A 23,827-nucleotide genomic window follows, 5' to 3' on the forward strand; every position below is an offset into this window, starting at 1 on the left:
ATCTCGTAGCTCTCAGATTCTCATTTTTAAAGTGAAAGGGCAGGAAGTTGGTTTGTATGATGTCTAAGATCTCCAGTGCTTAAAAAAATAGTTAAAAGCAACATTTGTACTTTCATTCCAAGCAGAATTATGTAGCCATTGCTAAAATGTTGAGAAACGGATTCACGTGTATTATGCATTGTATCGTCCAAACCCTTTCAAAAAGATGTAGTGGAAATGGTGCTCCCCCCTATGATTAATAATGACTACATGTGCAGATTGCTGAACATACCTGCAGAAATAATTTCCTTTCTCCAGAAATGTAGTTTGGTTGTTTTATTTTATTTAGTTTTTATTTATTTACTTATTTTTTTTTTTCATCTCGTGGTTTCAAAGAAGAATTAGGCACTTACTCCATGGTAAACTTTATATTGCTCATCAGGGGTGGATTCTGTAAGTGCTGCCGGTGGATTCCTCATGATTTCCCAGGTTTCCCACAGCTCCTGCTCTACCAACAAATAGAGCCAACTGGGTGGCTGCTCCCCATTCTCTATCAACCACGTGACTCCTGGCTGTTACTCTCTGCTCTTGCCAGATTGCGCTTCCCCTACTAAAGCTTCCCCTTTTTTCAAGGCTCAGCTCCTGTGCCACTTCCTCCAGAAAGCTCAATTTCTTCTTTCTTTAAACTTCCACAGCAGGGCGTGTTATCGCCTCCTTTTACACAGTCATGCCCCTTGATCTGTGGTTTCGCTCTCTGCAGGTTCATTTGCCAGTGGTCAATTGAGATCCTGAAGCAGATGATCCCTCCTTCTGAGGAATCATCAGATGGTCAGTAGTTGCCTAACTCAAGTCATGAAGCCTGCGTCATTCACCTAGCTTCATCTCATCGCATAGGTGTTTTATCAGCCCGCCTCAGCAAAAGAAGGGTGCATATAGTACCATAAGATATTGAGAGAGAGCATATTCACAGAATTTTATGATAGTATACTGTTATACTTGTCTGATTTTATTATTAGTTATGGTTAATCTCTTACTGTGCCTAATGTAAATTAAACATTATCATAGTGTGTGTAGGAAAAAACATAGTATATATAGGGTTTAGTACTATATGTGGTTTTAGGCACCCACTGAGAGTCTGCAGACAAGGGGAAACTTCCACATTCATTCCTACTTTGTACTGCCTTCATTTACAAACATGCTTTATCTCCTTCACTAGATGGTAAACTCCTTAGGAGCGCCACCCCTTATCCTTATCAAGTCTAAAAGGCGTAGCCTGATGTCTTTTATAAAGCAAAACCTTCACACATTTATGGAATACTTTCGGCCCTCCTTAGTGGTTGGTATCACTATCCCTTTACCCTGCTGCCTTTTTGATGGATCTATTTGTTTCTATTTTTAGGATGCTGGTTGATATCATCTCTTTGGCTAAATTATATATTAGTTGGATTTTTCACTGCAACTTCAGTATCACAGTTTTGCAAGAGATGAGGAGAATTTCTCCTACCACAGGCCTGATTTCCTTTTAGTAAGACTAGGTGATATGTTTTATTGTAAAGAGGACGAGACAGCACTTTATCTGAGAATGGAATGGGTCATGAGTTAAGCAATAGTCTTTGAGCCCCATTACCTCCTTTCCTTGAAAAATGCTATAAACAAAGCCAAACATTCATTGTCTTCTTTCGATTTCCCTCAAGAGCATTTTGGGATTTGGGTGGTACCACCATTTGTTTTAATTGTGAAAGCAGATTTATGTGTCATTCAATGAGGCCTTCTTTTCTTTCTTTTTGGACCCTGGAATATCTCAGCTTTGGGTAGATAGAGACCAACTGGCAGCTGATAGACCTTCACTTGAAGGGGTAGCAGCAGCAGCAGCAGCAGCAGCAATGAATGTGTGCAGGAACATTCTGGTAAGTCCTCTGGGGAGTCAGATGCTTTGGGGAGTAGGGTTTGCCAAAGGCTTCTGTACATCTTTCACATTCATAAGCTTCCGGACAGATGAAAATGTTTTTCAGGTGGTTTTTGGATTTGTACCTACAGAGAGGGTTTCAATGCATCCCAAATCACCACGCCCCTTGTTAGACAAAGGCCACACACACCTAGATTCCATCATGAAGAATTTCGTCATGCAAACCTTTGAGGGTGTGTGGCTGGTGCCAGAGAAGGCACATCAGAGCAACTCACAGGCCTTCTTCAAATTTCCTCTGGTTCCTTAATATGTGTTTATCCAAATCTACTGCTTAAGTCTGCAGCAATAAAAGGTCTCTCAGTCTCCCCATTATTCTGTTTTTCCCTAGTTAAGTTGTGATTAACATCTTTTTCTAAAAACCCCATGCAGAGATAATCTTTTTAGATTGAGAAGATAGTGGTTTCAACGGATTGTGCTTATCTAGTAATAAAAGTTTTTATTTTATTTTTTAATCAGTCACTATGGATTGGGAGGTAAGATTGGGTTTGGAGGGTTTTTGTTTCTTACAGTTTCCCTCTTTATGGTTAAATACGTTAAACACATTCTGATTTTCAAGAAGCTGCCTGGCCACGGCCGGTTTTTTGGTGAGGGAGGGGGGACCCCCAAAAGAGCCACACATCATCTTTCTTTTCTTTTAACTTTTATACTAAAAACCTGTTTTGAGAGGGAAATGGAGCGTGCTAGGCTAATGACAGCTCTCCCTTCCCTTATTTTTTCCCTGTCGGAGCAGTGTGCTCCAATCAGCTCCTTGATGTGCGGGACGTGGGCAATGCTGCATTAAAACATGAAAACACATAAACAGCACCCCTCACTCCCGCCCCAAGCGCGGAGGGGATAAGATGGAACTAGACTAAATGTATTAGCAAACAGACTAATTCATTTTCAAAGATTTGGTTTCTGGGGCTGCAGACAACCCACTTCGCCGGGAGACTAAGTGCGTCCCGCTAAGAAAAGTGCTTGGCTAGGCAAAGATTGTCTTGGGGATCCTCCCAGGCGGGTCTGCCAGGAGGATGGGCGCGCGGGACCCGGTTTCCATTCTTGGGGGGAGGAAGCCGGCAACCCACGGTGAACTCCGAAGACAGCTGATTATCAGATTCCAGCCCAAGCTAAATGTGCCCTAACTCCCACCCCGCGCCTTCACAATTTGGTTACAAAAATTCTTCTCCATTGCAACCCCTCTTTGAGCAGAGGCTGGGTGCTACTGCTTGGGCAGGAGGCCGCGATTCGGGCGGAGGTATCCGCGGGGCGTGCCGCACTCGCCGACACCCAGGGCTGCAGAGGCAAGAAGGGCGCCGCGAGGCTGCGGCGGCGACAGAGCTGCGAGCTGCGGAGTCCCCGGTGGCGCCCCCCGCCAGAGATAAGCCGCCCGGCGCGTCCCTCCCTCTTTCGCGGCTGAATGAATGATTAGTCAAACGGCACCTCCCCGCCCCTGTGCGCCAGAGGTTGGAAGGGAGGAGTCTTGGAGCGACTGTTCTTTTTTAAGGGCGAAAAGCGTTCGCCTCTGTGCTTTTATTAATCGACCTTGCCTGTCGTTTCAACTTCTGTCCTCCCTAATGTCACCACGAGCAGACACTTAAGCACTGAACACTGATGTCGGAGGTGCCTCGCCCCTGTGTCCGCTCAGCCCGGCAGTCCACTGCCGCGCCCCCGCCAGAGGGAAGCAAAGCCGGGAGTGAAAAGTTGCTGGGCCCCTCCTGCGCCCCGTTTGTCGCTCCTTCCCAAAGCTGGGGCACCTGGGAGACAGCAGGGTGGTGAGGCGCCCCTTCGCCCCATTTTCTGCTCTCTCATAAGGTTGGGGCACCCGGGCGTGAGCAGAAGCGGTGTGGCATTCCCGGTTAAGGGAGGGTTTCCCCGGGAAAGGGAGGAGGCACCGAGCGCGCCGGGCCGTGGAGACACGCCTGCCCGGCTCGGATCCGCGACCCGGGGCCGGCGGCCTCCCTGGAGGGGCTGGGGAGCGGGCTGGACGCCCGGCTGAGACGTGTCCGGGGCGCGGGGTTCCTGCACCCGGGCGCCCCCAGCGGGTTCCGGGAGGCGGCCGGTGCGCCCCCGTCTTGGGCACGGGAGCGTGCGCGCGCGCCGGCCGGCCAGAGAGCCGGCGGGGCCGGCGAGAGGTGGGGAGTGCAGGAGTGGAAGACGCGGCTGCGGCGGCAGCGCCCGGGGCAGTAGCTGCAGCCCGGGCGGCGGCGGCGGCGGCGGCGGCGGAGCGGTGGTGCGCAGTCGGCAGCGCAGCCTCTCCTCTCGGCCTATCTCCGGCTGCTCCGCCGTCCCCTCCTCCCGGCCCCATCTCTGGCGTAGGGGGGCCGACGACTAAGCCACTGTGAGCAACTCCCTAAAAAAAAAAAAAAAAAAAACCGCATTGGAGGAGCCTGGCCGCAGGACCCCTCCTCCCTGGCGCCCCTCACCCCTCGCTTCCCCCCCCCCCGAGCCCCCCCTCCCGGGCGCCCGCCTCCCTCCTTCGCGGACTGTCTCCCGACTCGCCGGCTGAGAGCCCTTTTTGACTGCGAGCGGCGGTAGCGGAGCAGAGGCGGCGGCGCGGGACCTGCAGTCGCCCGGGATTCCCTCCAGGTGACGATGCTCTGGTTCTCCGGCGTCAGGGCTCTGGCTGAGCGTCCCTGCCGGCGCTCGCCCGGGATTACCTGCTGCGTCTTGCTGCTGCTCAATTGCTCGGGGGTCCCCATGTCTCTGGCTTCCTCCTTCTTGACAGGTAGGGGAGGGGGCGGGAGGGACCGGCCCTCCCGGACGCAGGCTTGGTACCTGGGAGCCGAGGCACTGTCTCGCCCGGGGGACCGGAGGGTGGGGAGCGAGCACCTTGGCGCCTGCCACTCGCTGGCCGGTGGGGATGAAGCGAAGCCCGCCGTGTTAAGGGGTGGGAAGGCAGTGAGTAGGTTAAGGGGTGGAGGACTGAGAAGCTGTTAGCATCAAGAGAAATTCTATTGGAATTTGAGAAATTTCTTTATTTTTATTGTTTGCCTCAACCCTTGTTTTGATCTCTTCCCTTCATGTACGTATCAAGGAAAAACATTTGCGCCGTTTTCCACATACCCTTCTTTCTCACTCTACAAGGTTCCGACATAGCTTCTGTGTAAGGAGTGCTTTTTAAAACACTGGCACTCCAGACTTTGAATTTAAAGAAACTGTCATATTTTAAAAGGGTAATACCAGCAGGATATAATAATGATATGCTTTCAGGCAGGTGAAGACCTCAGCTACTATTCTGAAGGACATACTTTACTGACACCTGGTGCAGAAAAGAAAATATTGAGTCCGTTTCTAAGAGAGGAGGAAAGAAGATTGTTTCAAAAAGTGATTTAAACTCAAGATTATATGAGGCAGATTCATAGAAAGGCCTGTTCATTGCCACAGTCCTGAATTTTGTTCTGCCCTAATGTCCACTTTGAATTTTTTTTTTTTTTTTTTTTTTTGCGCATATGGGGATATGTGTTTAGTTGAAATACCTTCATCAAGGAGGAGTATTAAAGAGTCAGTGAAATACTTGGATTTGTACTTAAGTCATCTGAGAGCAGAAAATCTGTTTATATATGACAGGCTTTTTTTTTAAACCTCAAATAAAATCATTTAAAATAATTATTTCTGGGGGGATTTGGTTTTGTTGAGTTTGATAATTTAAAACTCATTAGAGATTTCTGAATCTGGGTAGTTGCTTCAAAAAGGATTAGGGTAAAAATTTAAATGTTTGCAATAATGCCATTCAGTGAGATTGAATTTTCCCCTTCACTTCAGGTTCTGTTGCGAAATGTGAAAATGAAGGTGAAGTCCTCCAGATCCCATTCATCACAGACAACCCTTGTATAATGTGTGTCTGCTTGGTAAGTATGGAAATCAGGTAATGTGAAGCCCATTGCTCCATTAGACAAGGTGAATCCATTAGATGTAATAATATAACCAGATCTTAAAAATGGTTTTTAGTCATTACAAAACTGCACATAGCTGGCAAATTGAATTCAGTTGAGTTTCTTTGGGATTCTTCTTTTTGACATCATCCTTATAGAAATAAAATTAAGATGGGCTTTGTGAGGCATCGTCTCAGTGATAAAATTACCGTTGGCACTGTCTGTTCCCGGAATGGCTGTTGCCACCAAATCATAGGTGCCACCACACTTTCTGCCTTGATTCTGTCATCTTAGTGGGAAGATGAGATAACGTTTAAGTGTAAAAGTCGGGGATAAGATATCCCTGACAAGGGGAAAGAGAGGTGACAGTCACAGAGAACAAACATGAGGATGAGGTGTAATCTTGGATTTCTTTGCCTGTGATACCCTAAGATCTCCAGAACAGTCTTTATATTTCTGATCTGGGAGCATGAGTCAGAAGGGACATTCTATCCTTAACAGAGAATGACACTTGGCCGTCAGCTGCTTCGTTAACACTGGCAGTGGTTAATAGACTAAAAAAAAATTTGTTTCCATTTATTTTGGTTTAATACTTAATGATAAGATCTAATGAGTAACCACATGGGGGAGATTAAGTTATATGAACACGAATTTCTGAGATGAAATATAGACTCACAAAGAGCAACATATTTGCTGGACAGTGTTTTACATGCCAATCACTTTTGGCAAAACTTGGTTAAGAACTACACATCACAAAACCCTGTTGGAAAAACATTAAGGCAGTCAAATGCAAAGCCCAAAAGTGATAGATGACTGCTAGTTAACAGATCAACATGCTGTATGGAACCGTAGAAGGGATTCTTCTCAATTTAGGTGAAAGCCAAGCCATCTGGGTTTAAACTACCCAAACTTTCTCATGACAAGGGATGAGGTCAATGTTGCAAAATGATAAATGAGTGAAGGTGAATGTCTGTATCAAATGATTATCAGGTTCTGAAGACTAAGGGAATCAACAGAAACAGAGGTAAAAATACATTACATTTGCTGAGATGGTAAATGTTGTTACCTTAATAAAAGAGAGCCAGGAAAGGGGCTCTTTAGATTTTGTTTACCAGTTGCCGAGTCAGTTAGTGATCCTTGACCTGTTGAAGTTTTGCATTTAAATTTTGTCTCCATTGTATATTTACAAATGTAGTGGGGGGTGGAGGGTGGGTTGGGGGAGTGATAACCTTCCCTTTTCACTGATCTTATCTGTATAAAATGAGTAAATTATTTTATCTTAATCTCTTAAGATTTTAGGGGACATTACTGAATAACATTTAAATGTGCTCGGAGCTCCACATGTGAAAATAGTGTTTTTCTCTTTGGCAGTGTTACTACTTATAAAGTTTAAATATACAGTTTGCAAACTGTTCCCGAATAACATTATGAAAAATTCTACACAGAGCAATCCCCCTTTTCAGTATTCTCGTCAGGGTGGAAAATAGTGCTTTTCTTTGAGAGCACAGCCTTACTGAAAATAAGAGAGTTGTTAGAATCCTGCTGTTTTGAAGCTAAAAGAATGAATCAGAAGAGAAAAGAAGCCTCAGTTGGGATTCGAGTGGGAATGATTATTTATTCTAAAAAGTATTGATTAAGCTCCGAAGGATAGCAAGTTCATTTATATCTTCAACATTTGAAGGTATCTCCCTTGAGTGAGAGCTGTTAGATATCCTTTTATAAACACGTGAAGTCCTGACTCTGGCAATCCCATTCACTTGTTATTCGTAAGATGTCTTGAGCTCCTTCAGGAGCTGAAAGGTTCAGTGATACGTTCTCCTGACCTTTGCAGAGGTTTAGGATTATGGGACCCAAGCTGTCATAGTCGGTGCTCCCAAACATTTGTAATGACTTGATAAAATTGAGAAGGAATCGATGGATGGCCACTTCTCTATTTGTGTATGTTCTTGTAAGTTTCTGAGGGATCTACTGCAGTCCTTGGATTTCAGAGCACCCCAGACTGCAGTGAGGCTGGTTGGCATTGTATACTTAGGTTGGAAGGTAGCCATTTTTAGCAGATAGATAATAGCAGTGACAGCAACAGTTACGAAACACTTTATTTGCTGGCACTTACCTAAGCCCGCATTATTTAATTTAGCCATCACAAAAGTCCTTCGAGACCTTTTACTACCCCCATTTTACAGGCAACGAAACTGAGGCTAAAGAGTCTTGTAGCTTGTGAAGTTCATATGGTAGTAGATAGAGCTGGAATTCGCTCTTGGTTTCATCTGCCTCTAGGGCACCTACCTATAATCAAGTGGAACAGGCTATTTGCTTAATTAAAGGTGTGAAAAAGCAAGGAAAAAATACGAAGATTGTTGAATCATTTTACTTCTCGGTGCTGCTTGAGTTATTTTGTTTTTTTCTTTTGAGTCTTTTTGGAGTTCAGTTAGCTAACATTTGTTAATCACATTATATGAAAGGAAAATCTCGTTATGATTTCAGCTGACCTGCAGGGAGCTTTAGTTGTGAGCCGGTTTTATGTATGTACATTAAGAGGGTATGTAATAGTCAAAACTGTACTTTGGATAAAGAAAATAGTCATATTTAGTTTGTGTTGGTCCAGCCTTTTGGCAGAAAGGTACCTAAAGCTGAGCACAAGTTCATATCTTATTTCATAACATGTAGAAAAAAAAAAAGGCTAACCTCAACGTATGCTTAAAAAAGACGTAAAATGTTACAGTTGGGAGGAAGTAGGTGGCATGAAGTCCTGTATGTAATTACAGTGTAAAAGCCTGAAAAACCCCACAAAATCAACTTGGCCTGATTTAAACCTTTAAGCTCCGAGATGTTTTAAAGTGGAATGAGCTCATTTCTGTGGGAATTTTGAGGATGACAGCGGGCACGGTGGCCACGGCAAGCAGAACTGAATAATCGTATTCTCATTTATCCTCGTCTGCTTCGGCCCAGCATCTTGCCAGAATCCGCTGTGATCCAAGAATAACCTGTCTGTTACTGGTGATGGATATAGTTTTAAAGTGTAGGAGTCAGAACAGCTTCAGTTCGTCTATTCAAGGGGAAGGTGAAAGTTGGACCACTGTCATGAAATTGAGGGAATCCGGTAGGCAGTTTAGATCAAAGATGCCAGTGCTCCATTGTTTAGTCAGAAAGCAAAGCGTGGCTTTCCTCCGCCTTAAAAAACGGGCTTTTATGGGGCTGAGGAAGGAAGGCTCAGACTCACTGCTGTTTTGTATGATTTTTCTCCCCCTGCTTGCTGGAATTTTTTTTTTTTTCCCCCAGAATGCCTAGGAAAACACATTGGTGCCTTTCCTGAAGTACAGCTGATAAGAGCCAGCCATGCTCGGATAATGAATCTAAAACAATTCTCTGGATCTTTCGGGCATCGCCACGTCCACCAAGTGTGACTTAGAGGTGGCACTCCTACTTCTTGTCCCTTTTCCACCTAAGTGTCACATAGGAGGAAATGGCACCAGCCAATGAGTTCGGCCCAGTCCTGGAAACCTGAGAAAAGTTTGGAGGCCGGGACTCAGAAAACCAGAAGTCAGTCAGAGCTTAGTTTGGCATACGTTTTGTTCGGCAAAAAACATTATTCTGAGGTTTAAATTTCCTCTTTTAAATCCGGAGGTGCAATGTAGAAATGGACCCTCTGCTCATAAAAAGCAACGTGAAATTTGCTGTTACAAGAAGCGGGCTCCACCTGTCTTAGAGTCAACCAAGTGGTGAGAACAGGGGAGACTTTGTCTGCTGTCTTCTACCTTTTAATCACAAGAGTTCTCTGTCACCAAAGAAGTAGCTACCGGCATCTTCGGTTCTGTGGGATGCCTTATCTCCATAACATCCTCATGTGTTTTTTTTTTTTTTTTTATTGTTGAAATTAACTGGCTAGAGAAGAGATATCTATTATCTGAGCAAGTGTTAGGCACATGTTGAGCATGAGAGAGATAATGTTACATCAGGATTTCATTTGTGTGTGTGTGTGTGAGAGAGACAGAGACAGAGAGAGAGACAGAGAGAACTGGGGGTGGGGAGAGAGAGAGAAAGGAAATATGAAGTAGTCCAGATGTGTTCAGAGAGATACTGCCCTTGGTATATGCACATATACATAGATTTGCCTAAGTTTTTGAAAATTGTTTCGTATCGCATTTATCACAGGTGTTTCGAGCACTTTGGATGCTCACTAAGGAAGCGATCAGGATTTGTTTGTTTGTTTATTTTCTGTTTAGAAGGTGTTGTGATCAATTGCCTTTCCATAGAACAATGTATTCAATAGAACAGTTTTAAGGGAAGTAACTTATTTCTAGCATTGTGCTAGCAAGTTCACCAGTACTACCTCTGAAGCAATTATTTCTACCCATGCTTTACTGAGGCTAAGAGAGGCAGAGCAAATGTCCTGAGGTTACATAGTTACTAAGAGTCAGAACTGGGATGTGAAGCCAGTTTCGTCTCCACTAAACCAATTTGCTCTTACTACTTTTTTACTTTTTCTTTGTTTACTATTTAAAGACCTCTTTAAGTACTTCTAAGAGCTCCAAAAAGTTACTTCAACCGCTGTGAAGCTGACATAGGCTCTCTTCAGGGGTGGTTCAAGTGATTTTGGTCTGGAATTTGGAAGACCCTTTCAAAGGAAGACCTGCAATGCAGTGAGCTTTTTTGTCTGGCATTGCATCATATTTTGGCAAAGAGCTTTGAATCTGGCATCAGATGGGCTTGGGTTCAAATCTAGGCTCTGTCTCTAACTGGTGGTGAACCTGGGAAGGCTATCTTACATTTCCAAGGCTTGGTTTCCTTATCTGGAGAGTGGGATGAATGTCAATACCAAGCTCAGAGATCTGCTGTGAGAATCAAGTGAACAACAGCATTTAAGGCTTAGCCCTGGGTTTGGCATCCAGCAAGCTCTCTAGAATGATTCATTGTTGTTGTTGTTGATGATGACGTTATTGTTTAAATTCTTATTTCCTCACATGGAATAGGATGCAAAGTTTCATCAGAAAAGGGGGAAAAAAAAATAGAAGCAGCATGGGGATAATGATGCCAAGCCCACCCATCGCTATGAATGAACGGGGCTAAGTCAGGAACATTTGTGGGGTTTTCTATCCCTCCAGACTTGGACTGGGCTGATCTAGGCTGCTTCCTTATTGGTCCAGTGGTCTGTGAGCCCTGGTATAAGTTTTCCCCTTGCTCTCCATTAAACACTAAAAAAACTTTCCATGGAAGAGGGGCCTCGTTTTTCTGCAGAGTATTTACATCTCTATGCCTGTGGGGTCACCTTCACTTGTACTTTTATTGGCAGAGGGATAGAGTTGGGACTCAGGAGCGCTGTAATTCTGGAAAAACTGCCTAGTGGTCTGGCAACATGGGGATTTTCCTGGCCCGCCTCGTGGAAGTCTCTCAACCCCGTTCCAGACCCGAGTGGGTTTTTGCCGCCCATTTAGTCGTGTGCTCCCCTACCTCATTCCCATCTCGTCCACATCCCATTTTAAACATAGTCTCTGGTCTTTCAACTGCGCATCAACAGTCAACTGTGTTTTAAGTCTAGAAAATAATGCTGAAGAAGGGGAGCCCTTCTGTAGACTGGGGTACAGCTATGGCGAAGGCCGGAGAATCAGAAAAGCCAGGCAAGGCAAAACAATGGAAAAAAAGGTCCGTTCATAAAAAATTTGTTGAACAAATAAAGGATATCACTTTTTCGCACCCTCTTCTGTGGCACTTCTGTCCAGCTGATGGTATATTGACTCTTTTGTGATAAAAAGAATACGAATAACACCACCTTTCACGGTACCGGGAGGTCAAGTGTGCTTGTTGAACTTAGTTAAGATCAGCAAATGAGCTGAGTGTGTATTTTAAGACCTCTCGATTCCCAGTCCTAATTCTATAAAACAGTATTCAAAGCACTAGGGATAGCAGGTTATAATTTCAATAATATTATTCTTTCTTCCTTCTCTCCACACTTCATTCTCCCCTTCCATTTTATTTTATTAGTTTTAGCCTTTTCTGTGTTTGAAGCATTGTGTTGGTTGGGCACCTTGGGGAGGCAAAGACCAATAGGACAGACCCTTGCCCACAGTCTAATGGGGGAGAAAGACACATGCATAAATAAGTTCCACAGGAGTGACAGAAAAGCACTATCATAGACGTGAACCCGAGCTGAGGCAGCTGTAATTGAAATCTGACTGGACTATCTGGGACCTCGATGGGTAGAGGAAAGCTTGTTGTGGCAAGGCATTGTTGAAGGAAAGGCGCAGAGGAGTGTGTGCCTGGGAATTGTGGAAATGGCCGAGTCCTGAGGGCCCGAAGCTCTGACAGAAGCTGAAGCTAGAAAGCCTGGTGGGAACCAGCCAGGGGAGAACCTTGAGGGCAATAATGAGGAGGTCGGTTTCACTCATGTAATCGGGGGGGTGGGGGGTGGGATTTCTATATTGGTGCAGCCACATGACACAGTAAGATGTGTTTTTTATAAATGCCTCTAGGGGCTTTTGTGGGGATGTTTCCGGCGTGGCAAGGCTGGAGTTTGGACAGCAGACTCTAGGGATCTGTGTTGGTCAGTCGAGAGCAAGCAGCCTGGAGTAGAAGGGGCAGTGAGAATGGAAGAAGATGTTGGGGTAAACCAACGTCGCTTGTTCTTCTGAATTTCTTTAACCACCTTCCAGTTCTGGAATATGTGGATTAAAAGACTCCAAGCCACGCCCAGCAAGACAGTAATAAAATACAGTGCCATTAAAGTGGCATGAAATGCTATGGTGTCTCTGTAGCAGTCACTTTGCTAATCACTTACCGTCTTGAGAGCAGGGTGCAGTCACCTGAATGGAATAGTGTGTTTCCCAGAGCTTACTTTCAAAATTCCATTTTTACTCTACCCTGTTGCTTGACCCGTTTGGCAAATTACTGCATCTGGTAGATATTACCATGATAGTATCTACTGTCAGTGGTAGCACAAATTTCAGGCAATAATCAAAATTGGGTAGCTCACCTTAAAAAAAGCGCACCAGTGTGCTGAGACCCCAAGACTTGCAGAGGAAGTTTAGAGCCCATGTTGCTAGCACTTGGCAGTAAAACAGAAGTGGGGGGTGGGGTGAATTAAAGGGAATTTTGAGAGTTCTAGTCAGTGGCATAGACCATGTAGAAGAGACGAGGTTACTGACATGGGTGCATGTCTTGAGTTTAGACCTGATGAGTTGGCCTGGATATGGATTTTCCAAGTGGAAAAGCCCAGTAGGCTCAGAAGAGAAATCCGGACCAGAGAACAGCAATTCTGCATTGAATTCTACATTGAACAGCTGTCTACATTGAAATACACTTCAAAACTTTGGTAATAAATTATTTGTCTACGCCGAGCTTTCCATAAAGGGGCCTATAAGAGTAATTAGAAGAAGGGTTGTATTTAAGAGAAGGGTAGGCAAGGGATACAAGAGCGCTGATGCATAGGGGCACTTGTACCCCAATGTTTATAGCAGCACTTTCAACAATAGCCAAATTATGGAAAGAGCCTAAACGCCCATCAACTGATGAATGATAAAGAAATTGTGGTTTATGTACACAATGGAATACTACGTGGCAATGAGAAAGAATGAAATATGGCCTTTGTAGCAATGTGGATGGAACTGGAGAATGTTATGCTAAGTGAAGTAAGTCATACAGAGAAAGACAGATACCATATGTTTTCACTCTTATGTGGATCCTGAGAAATGTAACAGAAGACCATGGGGGAAGGGAAGGAAAAAAAAAAAAAGGTTAGAGAGGGAGGGAGCCAAAACATAAGAGACTCTTAAAAACTGAGAACAAACTGAGGGTTGATGGGGGGTGGGAGGGAGGACAGGATGGGTGATGGGCACTGAGGAGGGTACCTGTTGGGATGAGCACTGGGTGTTGTATGGAAACCAATTTGACAGTAAATTTCATATTAAAAAAAAAAATAAGAGAAGGGTAAAGAAGTGTAGAAACCCATGGCAGAGACTGAGTAGTTATAGAAGAAGGAGCAGAAAGCAAAGTGCAGGCCAAGGCAGAAGAGGTTTGAAGAACAGAAAGACCAGGGGTATTAAATTTTGCAATGTTAGTCTGAAGATTCTAGGAGAATATCGAAGAAGGACCTTTCTCATCATCTTACCGAACTATTTGAAACAGTCAGTGATGGTGCGCACCTCTCTGGTACCTGTTGCACATTTCACATGGAATCGAATTCATCATAGATGGAATTTGGTGGAACCCCATTTGATAGAAATCCAAAGCTAAGATTGCTGTAGCGATTCTGAAAATTTACTGCAAAAATCACAAATTTTCCAAACTTTGATTTGGAAAGATCTTAGCAAAAGTGTTAAATACCACAAGAAATTTTAAAAGGTACCAAAACAAAACTAATTTCGTGGATAAAAGTAATATACTTTTCCAAACATCTTTGGAATGTTTCTATAGTTAAGGGCAAAATGGACAAGACCACACTGAGGCTTTTTTTTTTTTTTCTTTTTTTTTAACGAATAAGAGCAACAATATAAAAGAGCCTGGCTAATATAAAATCTTACCATTATGAACTTTCAAGTTTACTCTATTAAACTGTTAATGGTGCTTTAAAAATATTATGATATAATTTAATCCCTAAGCTAGGTCTTCAGGAAAAATATTTTCTTTCTTCATTGAATTTTCAATATCTGCTTTGTCATTGAAGTATAGCTGTGGAGTGGCGGCCCTGGTGTCTGAAATCCCGGGTTCAAGCCTCACGGGGGCCACCTGGTAGCTGTGCATCACTAAACAGGTGACTTGTACTCTCTGAGCCTTAGTCGTGAGTTCTGGGCAAATCGCAATGGTCTGTGTACCCAGCAGCTTCATCTCTAAAGAGGAATAATAACGCAGGCCCGAATCTGTTGACTGGAGCCATTATCTGAGGTGATACCTGTGGGTTAGACGTACTGATGTTTGTGAAAGGCCTTTGCATAACAGTGTGAATGGAATTATTAAGGGTAAGAACCTGAATAGAAGAAAGTGAAGTGTGTGCCATAAACCAGCTTTTAGCAGATGATTTAATGCGTATATATTTTAGGAACAATAGTGTAGGGATTCCTAAGTCTACTCCTACTGTTGGCTTGTAAGACTTTGTGCGAGTTGCCTAATTTTCTGTGTCTCTTTGTGTTCATCATAGGGCCTTGGTCAGAACTGTGGGCTAAAACATGTAAAGTTCTTAAAACAGGGTTTGGAATATGGTAAGCACCTCCAAAATGATACTGCCACTATCTAAGTGCTGTGCAATCACTCCCTCTACAGTGCTTTTAAGAAGCGATTAAATGGACTGTTTTTATTTCATTTTTTTTTAGTTTTTAATCTTAATTTATTTTGAAAGAGAGAGAGAGGGAGAGGGAGAGAGAGAATCTTAAGCAGGCCCCATGCCCGGCACAGGGCCTGAAGACGCGGGGCTCCATCTCCCAACTGTGAGATCATGACCTGAGCTGAAATAAATCAAAAGTTGGACGCTCACCCAGCTGAGCACCCCAGGCACCCCTTTATTTAAATTTTTGTCTACACTTATGTAATATGTTTACTGTGAATTACTGTCAGGTAGACAGTGGAACTTCAGTAGAGGTGACTGCTATCTTTTCTGATAAAAGATGGAAAATGCTGGACGTATTCGGGGCTTAGGAAGACGAGTTGCTTCTCTGTTTTTCATCTTCAAAAGTTCACCTCCTTGATTGGTGCCCGTCTACAGACAACTAATCACAATGTGGCCTTCACGGTGAGGCCTAGTTGTCCTTTTTCGACACTTGCCGTTGAGTCAGGAGGTGGCAGGTGGGAGGCAAAAATGTAAACTTAATTACTGAGTGGACCCTCTGAGCCTGGCACTCCTGAGTCCCCTCCAATTGAGAGTGTGACTCTGACCAAGCACAGTCACTCATGCATGCCCGTGGTGGGGGGCCTCATCCTTTACAGGCTAATCCCAGATTCACTGATATGACTGGATTTGACACGTGGGCCCTACAAATCCACGCAGCTTTGTAGTTTGCAGCCAGTGGTCCCATCAACTCCGTGGACCGTGCTTGTTGTCTTCTCTTCAACAGCATGCTCTGTGTTGTAGTGCGGTTACCTGGGTGAATTTATGTCTTAGGAGATGAAGTCTGCAAGTCTAAGAACCTTGTCCAGTCATCTCTGCAAGCCCCATAGCTTCAGCGAGAGGTCCGCAACCTTGGGACTTAAGTAGGAGTCAGGCTGGAGTTTCCTGTTTATAGTTTGGGTTGTTAACACTTGGGCTAGTTCCCCCCCACCCCCAAGAATGGAACTCCAAGTTCCAGAACATGATTCTCCCAGAGAGTTTGTCACAGAAGGTCAGCCCTCTCTATAAAAGACATCCTAAATAATCATTACAAAAACACACTTTTCCCTTTGAAAGAATGTACTCACACTTGAAAATTTAGAGTCCTATAGACATTAAGACCTGCTTTTCTTTGTGACAAAAGGAACATTCTCTCTTATAGAAATATCCTGCTGTCAAAGGCAGCAATGTGTGTGACAATACAGGAGGTGTGAGAGGGAAGGATCTGGGATTATCTCACTCCTGCTCTCAAAAGTCACAATGAAAAATGCTTCCCCCATCCTTGTAGCTGCTGGTCTGGGTCATTTCCTCCCCTTTTAGTGAGGCTGGAGCTCCGAAACCCTGACACAAGCCCTAATGTTTATATTGGGTTTTGGATGTTAGCTCCCTTGGCTTCTGGGAGCTGACTCTGTTGAAAATTATGTTTTTCTTTTAAGGACAAAGGCCTTATTGTACGTACATGTTGTGTAGTGTAATGAGGTTTTTTTTTTCTTTTTCTTTTTTTAAATGTTAGGTAATGGGTGGTACTAACCCAGATCTGCCAAATGAGAAGTTCAAAGGTAGGTCTGTAACCTGAATGGCAGTTAGAAGGTTTCACGAAGGTAACTTAACAAGAGAAAATGAGGGGGCGGGACAAGTGACATCTTCACTGACCACAGTGTGTGCCCCCAAAGCCCCCCTTTGATGGAATAACCATAAAATCACTCTGGGAAAGGACCTGCAGCCTGAGTGATGGTACCCCAGAGACACTTCAAAGAGAATGATAGAGATAATAATAAAAATAATAGAGATAACAGCCATTCCATTTGACTTAAAAAAACAGGCATTTCCCAAATAACTCTTGTGTTCTTGGTCAGCTAAATGGATTTTGGCTAGATGGTTCTTCATGGCCGCCTAGGCCATCAGGCCTAGGCTGAGCGTCTTATTTTTCAAGCCTGTGCGGTGGGCCTTTTTGGTTGTGTTGCTTGGTCCTTTTCATCTGGGGGTGACCTCAGGAAACTATTCCGAGAGAGCCTGGGCCTGGACCACAGAAAAAAAGGCATGACAACCAGAAGGGCCAAAGCTGTTCTTGTATTTCTTTGGGCCTCGGTGAGAGGCATTTTTGGCATCTTTATCTTAATTCTTTTCCTCTTTCTCTGTAAACATCGCTTTTTTTTTTTTTAAACCTATCTTTCCTAGGTTCCTCTTTGAGAAATCTGTGGACCCCAGCAATGGCATTAAGATTCCTTTAACCCCTCACTGCTTTCTTTTTAGCGAGCAAAGTAATGACATCTGCATTCTTTTTCGCATTTATTCTTAGAGCTTCTTACTGGACAAAACCGGAATGGGGTGGGGGGGGGGGAATTCCTTTTCTATTTCATTTTCTCCTTAAGCAGAACTATTTGAGGGGAGATATGACAGTTGCTCCCTCTTGGGTCAGATGCACCTGCATTGTGTCTGTGGTCTGTGGTGCTTGAAGCTTCTGTCTCCGGGAAAGCCTTGCTGTGCCGAATTTGACTGCTTCATTCCATCCCTTTACCTTTCAGAAATTCACAAATCCTAGAGGCCCTCACAGCCTGCTGGCTGTCTCCTGCCTTGTGGATTTATAGTATAAAAGCAGTAGCATCAAGACATCTCACATAGCAGTGTTTCTTGGTCTCGGTGGGGATACTATTTTCCTGAATGAGAGGACGTGAAAGATTAATCAGATATTCTCCCACTCGAGAGCGGCCGCGTACCTGTGTTCATGCTCCTTGGGGGGAATGGGGGCTATTGGAATTGCAATTGCGATGTGGTGATTTCCTGTTTTCAAGCACATGTGAAACGGTGGTTCCGTGCCCACTGGGACCCACCAGAGGTTGGCTCACAGTCCCATTAGCACATAGGTGAGCACTGGGATGGAAATTCCTTTTCCCCTAAGAGGGAATTTGGGGAAGAGCTGAATGGCTGGGATGGGGGCAAGAATGTGCCATTTTTTCCAAGTCTTATTAGTCCAGGGGTGGTTTCTGTTGGAGGAAGTAGCCCTTCTTCTTCCTTACTGGGATGTGCTGGGAATGTATATACCAGAGAGCAGTGGCTTCCTTTTTGTTGTGAATGCTTGTGTGTGTGCATGTAGGGGAATAGTTGGGATTTATTAAAAAAAAAAAAAAATATATATATATATATGTATGTATGTGTGTATACATATATATGTGTGTATATATACATATATACATATATATATTTGTTTTATATAAAGCATACACTGGACAAGGGCAAAGAGAAACTTGCTTAAAGTAATTTACACACTATTTGGTCAAGTTACAGACATACAGGGTTCTCAGATTTTGGTGTTTGATTGAAGCATATGAAAATTTTGATCCTTGGTGTTGACCTTCAGAAACAGCAATTTTTGTGGTTCAACGTAATATATACTTTGAACATCTTAAGGCTTTTTCACTGGAGATAGTTACCCCGACAGGTTATTGCAATATATCTTAATAACGCAGCCTTTAAATTAAGGGTGAATTTATACTGGGTTCATAAACTAAACATAAAATGGGATGGTATAGTGAAACTAACACCTCCAATCTCTGAACCCCCAGCTCTGAATTAATGGCTCTTGTGTACATCCTCAAACCCCTTCTGATGGTGGTAGGGGTAGAAAGAGAAGCAGTATTCATTTACCTTAGTACCAGTGAGAGGGAATACATGGTATTCCCTGAAGGAGGAAAATGATTGATGGTCATTAAACTCAGCACATATTTATTGAGCATTTATGTTAATAATGGCCTGAGGCACTATGAGATTGGAAAAACACTTTTTAAAAAAAATGAACAAAAAATTAAATTATGTTCCAGATGGTTTTGAAGTTAGATGTCTTATATTGCTCTGGAGTTCTTTGAAAATTGATGAACTTCTGCTAGCCATGGGTATTAACTCTTGGCTGGAATATTTGATTAATTAGAACAAATTATTATTCCTTGACTGTGGTAGGTTACACACACACACACACACACACACACACACATATAATATGTATGTATGTATTTAATATAATATTTAGATAATGGATCTAGTTTGCAGACTATTTTCTATTACTAGAGTCTAAAAGAGAGGTGTGAATGTGGGATTGAACCCGTGGTCATGTGCAGGTGGGCGAGGCCCTTCAAGTGGAGTTTGGGGCACTGGTGACAAGGAACAGACGATTGTATTTCCCATGGCTAGTGGCCTTTCCCTCTTCCTGGCCCCCCACCCCCCACCCCCCCACTTCCACCCGGCTACTGGTCTTATCTCACACTGACAAGTCAGTGCTAAGGATTTTGCCTTTGGCTCTCAGTTTGTAATATGCATAAGAACCACGAGGAAGCTTGTTGAAAATGCAGACTCAGAGATCCTCCAGAGATTCTGAGGGTCTGGTGGGGACCAGAGAGTCTCTATTTTTAATCAACTCTTCCAGGGACTCTATGCAAGGGCCAATTTTTGAAAAACTCTTCCCAGCTGAGGTTAACAGAAAGGGAAGGATGTATAAATATAAACATAAATATAGGTAAATCCCCCAATGAAGCAACACGTTAAACAGGGGATAGGTACAACTGAAGTTCTCTTTTTGGTACAAAGCTTAACAAGAGGTCATGTGTCGTTTACAGAATATTATTTTTCTGGGCCTTTCACGCAGTCATCTTGCACGCTAATGGTATTTGCTGAAGTGCCTCTTTTTCTCTTCATGTCCTTTCATCTCTTTTTTTTTTAATTTTTTCATGTTTTATTTTATTTTTGACAGAGAGCACCTGAGCAGGGGAGGGGTAGAGAGAGAGGGGGAGACACAGAATCCAAAGCAGGCTCCAGGCTCTGAGCTGCCAGCCCAGAGCCTGATGCGGGGCTCAAACCCATGAACTGTGAGATCATGACCTGAGTCGAAGTTGGACGCTTTACTGACTGAGCCACCCAGGCACCCCATGTCCTTTCATCTCTTAAGCCTCCTTTTGTCACCCAATCAAAATGAGTCATTTGTTCTTTGAAGACTTATGTTGGTCACTTGTATTATAACCCTTACTCCTGCCTACCCTGAAGTTTTATTAATTCTTTTCATGGCCGTCTCTCCTGCTGGACTTCAAGCTTCTTCAGGGCAGGAATAGTGTCTGACTTCTCACTCCCACTCAAAGCATCTAGAATAGCACCTCTTAACAACTGTTTTATGAATAAATACTGTGTTCGTAAGTTGGGGGGGTGGGTAGCCTGATCTTCATTTTCCTCAAAGCCAGACTTCATTTCTGAGGTAGCTCAGGTTTTCTCAAGAAACCTATTTCCTAGGTGAGATAATTAAGGCCCAGAAAAGTGAAGCAAGACAAAGCTCACCCTGCAAATGAGCGAGAGTTGGGACTGTGATTCAAGGACGGGAATCCTGGGCCATCCCGGGTAGACTCCACAGAGTTATCAATCAGAGAATGTTTCCTGACCACAAGGATTGAGAAAGCACCCCGAGGGGGTGAGTGAGACCCAGCAAATAACTTCCCCAAGGATTAGGTTTTTAACAGTCCTTGTGGTCCAGTTAGGTAGAGCCCTGACTGGCGCCTTTGGGTGGGGCAGGCTGACCCTCTGGGCTGCTGCCAGCCCTTTCGTGTGATGGATTCTCACAGGGACACACTCTGTTTTCTGTGGTCTCTCTGTGATGGGCAGCAGCTGCACGATGAAGCTGATGTGACGTATGTTTGTTGCTTCTTCAACATGAGCCAACTAGATGTAGCAATTTGACAAAACAGCCAGGGTTTTCGGACTGATTTGCTGGAATCCTGCAGCATCTGGAGGAAACAGGCAATCGATAAAGAGCTGAGGGCCAGGTGAGGGGCGTTTAGAGACGCCCCAGCCCTTCCATTCCCAAACCTCCATAATAGAAGCTGTTTCCTTCTGCTAACAATTTCCATCCAGCAGGTACCTTCCTCATCCAGAACAGAACTATTCTGGGAAATTTTAGTTCTTTTCTCTCTCTTTATGCCACTCCATTTCTGCCCACATTTTCCTTTCCTTAATCAGGGAGAATGTAAAGTCAAGATGTTGCCTTCACATTAATTCTGGTCACGTTGCTAAACTATTTCCCATACTTTTAATGGGAATCCTTAAAAATTTTTTTTTCCTTTTAAATTGGCCTGGCATTCCATTGTTCCAGGGTTTCACCTTTATCATCTCCATCTTTATTAGTTTTTACCATATTATTTTCTCTCTCTGTTATTAGCTCAGCATTTCCATGATGTCACCACTCCTCAAGTTTTCTGCCTTGTTTTTCTCAGTTTCAGTTTCTAATTCTTGGTTTCAGCCTGATAATGAAATGTACAAACAAAATTACAGTGGGGTGGTTGTTCCTCCTACACTCAACACCATGGCGGCCAAACATCTGAGGGATGGAGTGTCCGGTGGGGAGCTCTCTGGCATAGGTGGAGTTGGAAGAGCCGGTGGAAGGCCAGAAGGTAGGCCATTTGCTATAAGGATTAAGGAGTCAAGAAAAGGATAGCTAGCAAGAACGGAAGGGCTAGCTTAGAGCAGTGCCGAGTGCCCAGGTGGGAGTTGAGTAAATATTTTCCGCTAATGATGATGGGCTGATACAATTTGGCCTGGTGGAGAGAATGCCCAGGGGAACTTTAACAGCCTTCCAATATGTGGGAAGGAAATTCTTTGTTGAAAGGACAGAGAGGAGTACACATCCCAAAGTTGCAACATATCTTTAGCTCTAGCTTCTCCGCTGGCCTCTCTGCCTCTTGCTTACTTCCAGAGTGAGCCCCAAAGTGGTTGTGGGGTGTTGGCTTCCCTGTTTCTTGGCCAGTGGCTGCCTGTGAGTGCAGGCCTCTTCCCTAGATCCCTCTATCCTAGTTACCCTGCTGTAGATGAGATCACCCTCTCAGCTTAGAGCCACATTTGTTGGGATCAGAAATTGAAAGCAGGGTCTGACTGTGGACTCTATTCATCTCAGGGTTTTGGCTCTAGGTCTTAGTATAACCAAGAAGGAAAATTCTAAATAAAGGATTCCCCCCCTTTTTCTTTCCATTACTCCTAAGGGTTAATATTCTCTGCCTCCTGCACTCTTCCTTAATACTCAACTAGCCTTTGGTTACTAGGCTCTGGTGGGTCTGAGCCTTGTTGGTTGGGGATATTGGTCCTAGAATTTTCCCCTGGCATTCTCGGCTCTTCTAGCGAGTCAGAATTTTCCTAAACTGCATCTATTCCCTCAGCGATGTAGCTTGGCAGGCACGCTGTTTATTAGCAATAGGGGCAAGGAGCGCCCAGCAGTGGCCAAGACAACATCTCTGTGAGCCTCAACTGACAGAGACAGTTCCATCCTGAAGCTTCTGGGTCCCTAGGTATCTGGCATGGTGGCAGGTGCTGAGAGAAGGTGACCTCTGGTGGTCACTGGATTAATGTGATCATCTGAGCCAGTGATTTTGTACAGGTGTGTGTGTGTGTGTGTGTGTGTGTGTGTGTAAGTAACACTTATGCGTATAGTATTCTCTTAGCACTTGTATGATGGATTTATAAGAATTTTGTTTCTTTGGCTATTCTTTCTTAGCCCTTTTTTGTTTTTGCTGGGCCTTTCATCTCTTCTTAAACATTAGAAATTGGAGGGCCCCAAGATCCAATCAAGATACTTTCTCTGTTTACATTTTTTTCTAGGTGACTTCATAGAGATTCATGGCTTAAAACCCATCCATACGCTGGAAGTTCCCACATTTATGGTCCCAGCTCTCTCACCCTTCAAGTGCAGACTCCTATCCAAATGTGCACATGGATGTCCCGGAAACATCTCCAAGTTAAAATGGCCCAGACAGAGATCTTTCTCCCACCTGTCCCCCAAATCTAGTCTTTTCCAGCCAGCAGGGTCTGCTACATTGCTGCATTTTCTCAGGCCGTCAGCCCTGGGCTTTTTGATTCTTCTTCCTCTTACAGCCTATGTGCAGTCTATTAGCAAATCTTGACAGCAAATCCTTGAAAATATATCTGAGAATTTCTGACTACCTCCACGATCATTTTTGCCTCTGGACAATATATTATCAACCAGTGACTATTTAAAAGTACATATCCAATTATTTCACTTATTTATGAAAAACCCTCCGGTGGTTTTCATCTCACTCACAACACAGTCTGAAATATAACTGTGGTCTGCAAGGCCCTACATGATCTGGCTCCTGATGCCGCCTCTGGCCTTCCCTCCCCATCAGAGCCATCCTTGGCTCCCAGCGCACGTGATACCCAGCACCCCCTCAGCAAGGGTATTTGTTCTCTCTGGAACACACTTATCCAATATATTACGTATTCTCATCCCCTCACTCTGGTCTCTGAGTAAAAATGTTCCCTTATCGAGGGTCTTTCTCTCCCCAGTACACATCGTCCTTCTGTGCCCTTGTCCTGCTTCATTGTTTCCAAAGTCCTTGTCAGTGCCTGTTATCAGGCAGATAGTTGCTTCCTGTATGTCTCCCAATTAGAATATCAGCTCCATGAGGATGTGGGCTCTGCCCTTCACGCTGTACCCCCAGGGCCTGAGACAGTGCTGGCCCGGGACAGTGCTTATCTGTCGGATAAATGAGTATCTGCTATTTGTGTTTAACTTTTTGATTCAATAATTTGATGATCTAGCTAATTCCAACCACCAAAATTAAATTATGAAATTTGATTTCTACCGTAAATCTGCTTTTTCTGTATGATAACTTGCCTTTTTCAGAGTTCACATTACATTGTGTATCAAATCTGATAGAAGGAAATTGTACAAATTCACCAAAAGATGGAAAGTTGTGTCCC

General features: G+C 44.0%; 1 protein-coding gene across 5 annotated transcripts in view; it reads left to right on the forward strand.

Moving 5' to 3' along the window:
- The first annotated feature begins 1,747 nt into the window (after window positions 1-1,747).
- Window positions 1,748-23,827, forward strand: part of BMPER (BMP binding endothelial regulator) — a 251,830-nt gene continuing 229,750 nt past the window's right edge. The window contains exons 1-2 of one of the 5 annotated variants that reach the window (XM_045052595.1): window positions 1,748-1,886; window positions 5,687-5,772. In XM_045052595.1, coding sequence (XP_044908530.1) covers window positions 5,758-5,772 — 15 coding nt within the window. In that variant the 5' untranslated portion in view covers window positions 1,748-1,886; window positions 5,687-5,757. Of the gene's footprint in view, window positions 1,887-4,363; window positions 4,650-5,686; window positions 5,773-23,827 lie in introns of those variants that run through there. The other 4 variants (XM_006929299.5, XM_019825682.3, XM_019825681.3 and 1 more) reach the window with 4 other exon arrangements.

Source organism: Felis catus, chromosome A2 (assembly GCF_018350175.1).
Source record: "Felis catus isolate Fca126 chromosome A2, F.catus_Fca126_mat1.0, whole genome shotgun sequence".
Taxonomy (NCBI): domain Eukaryota; kingdom Metazoa; phylum Chordata; class Mammalia; order Carnivora; family Felidae; genus Felis; species Felis catus.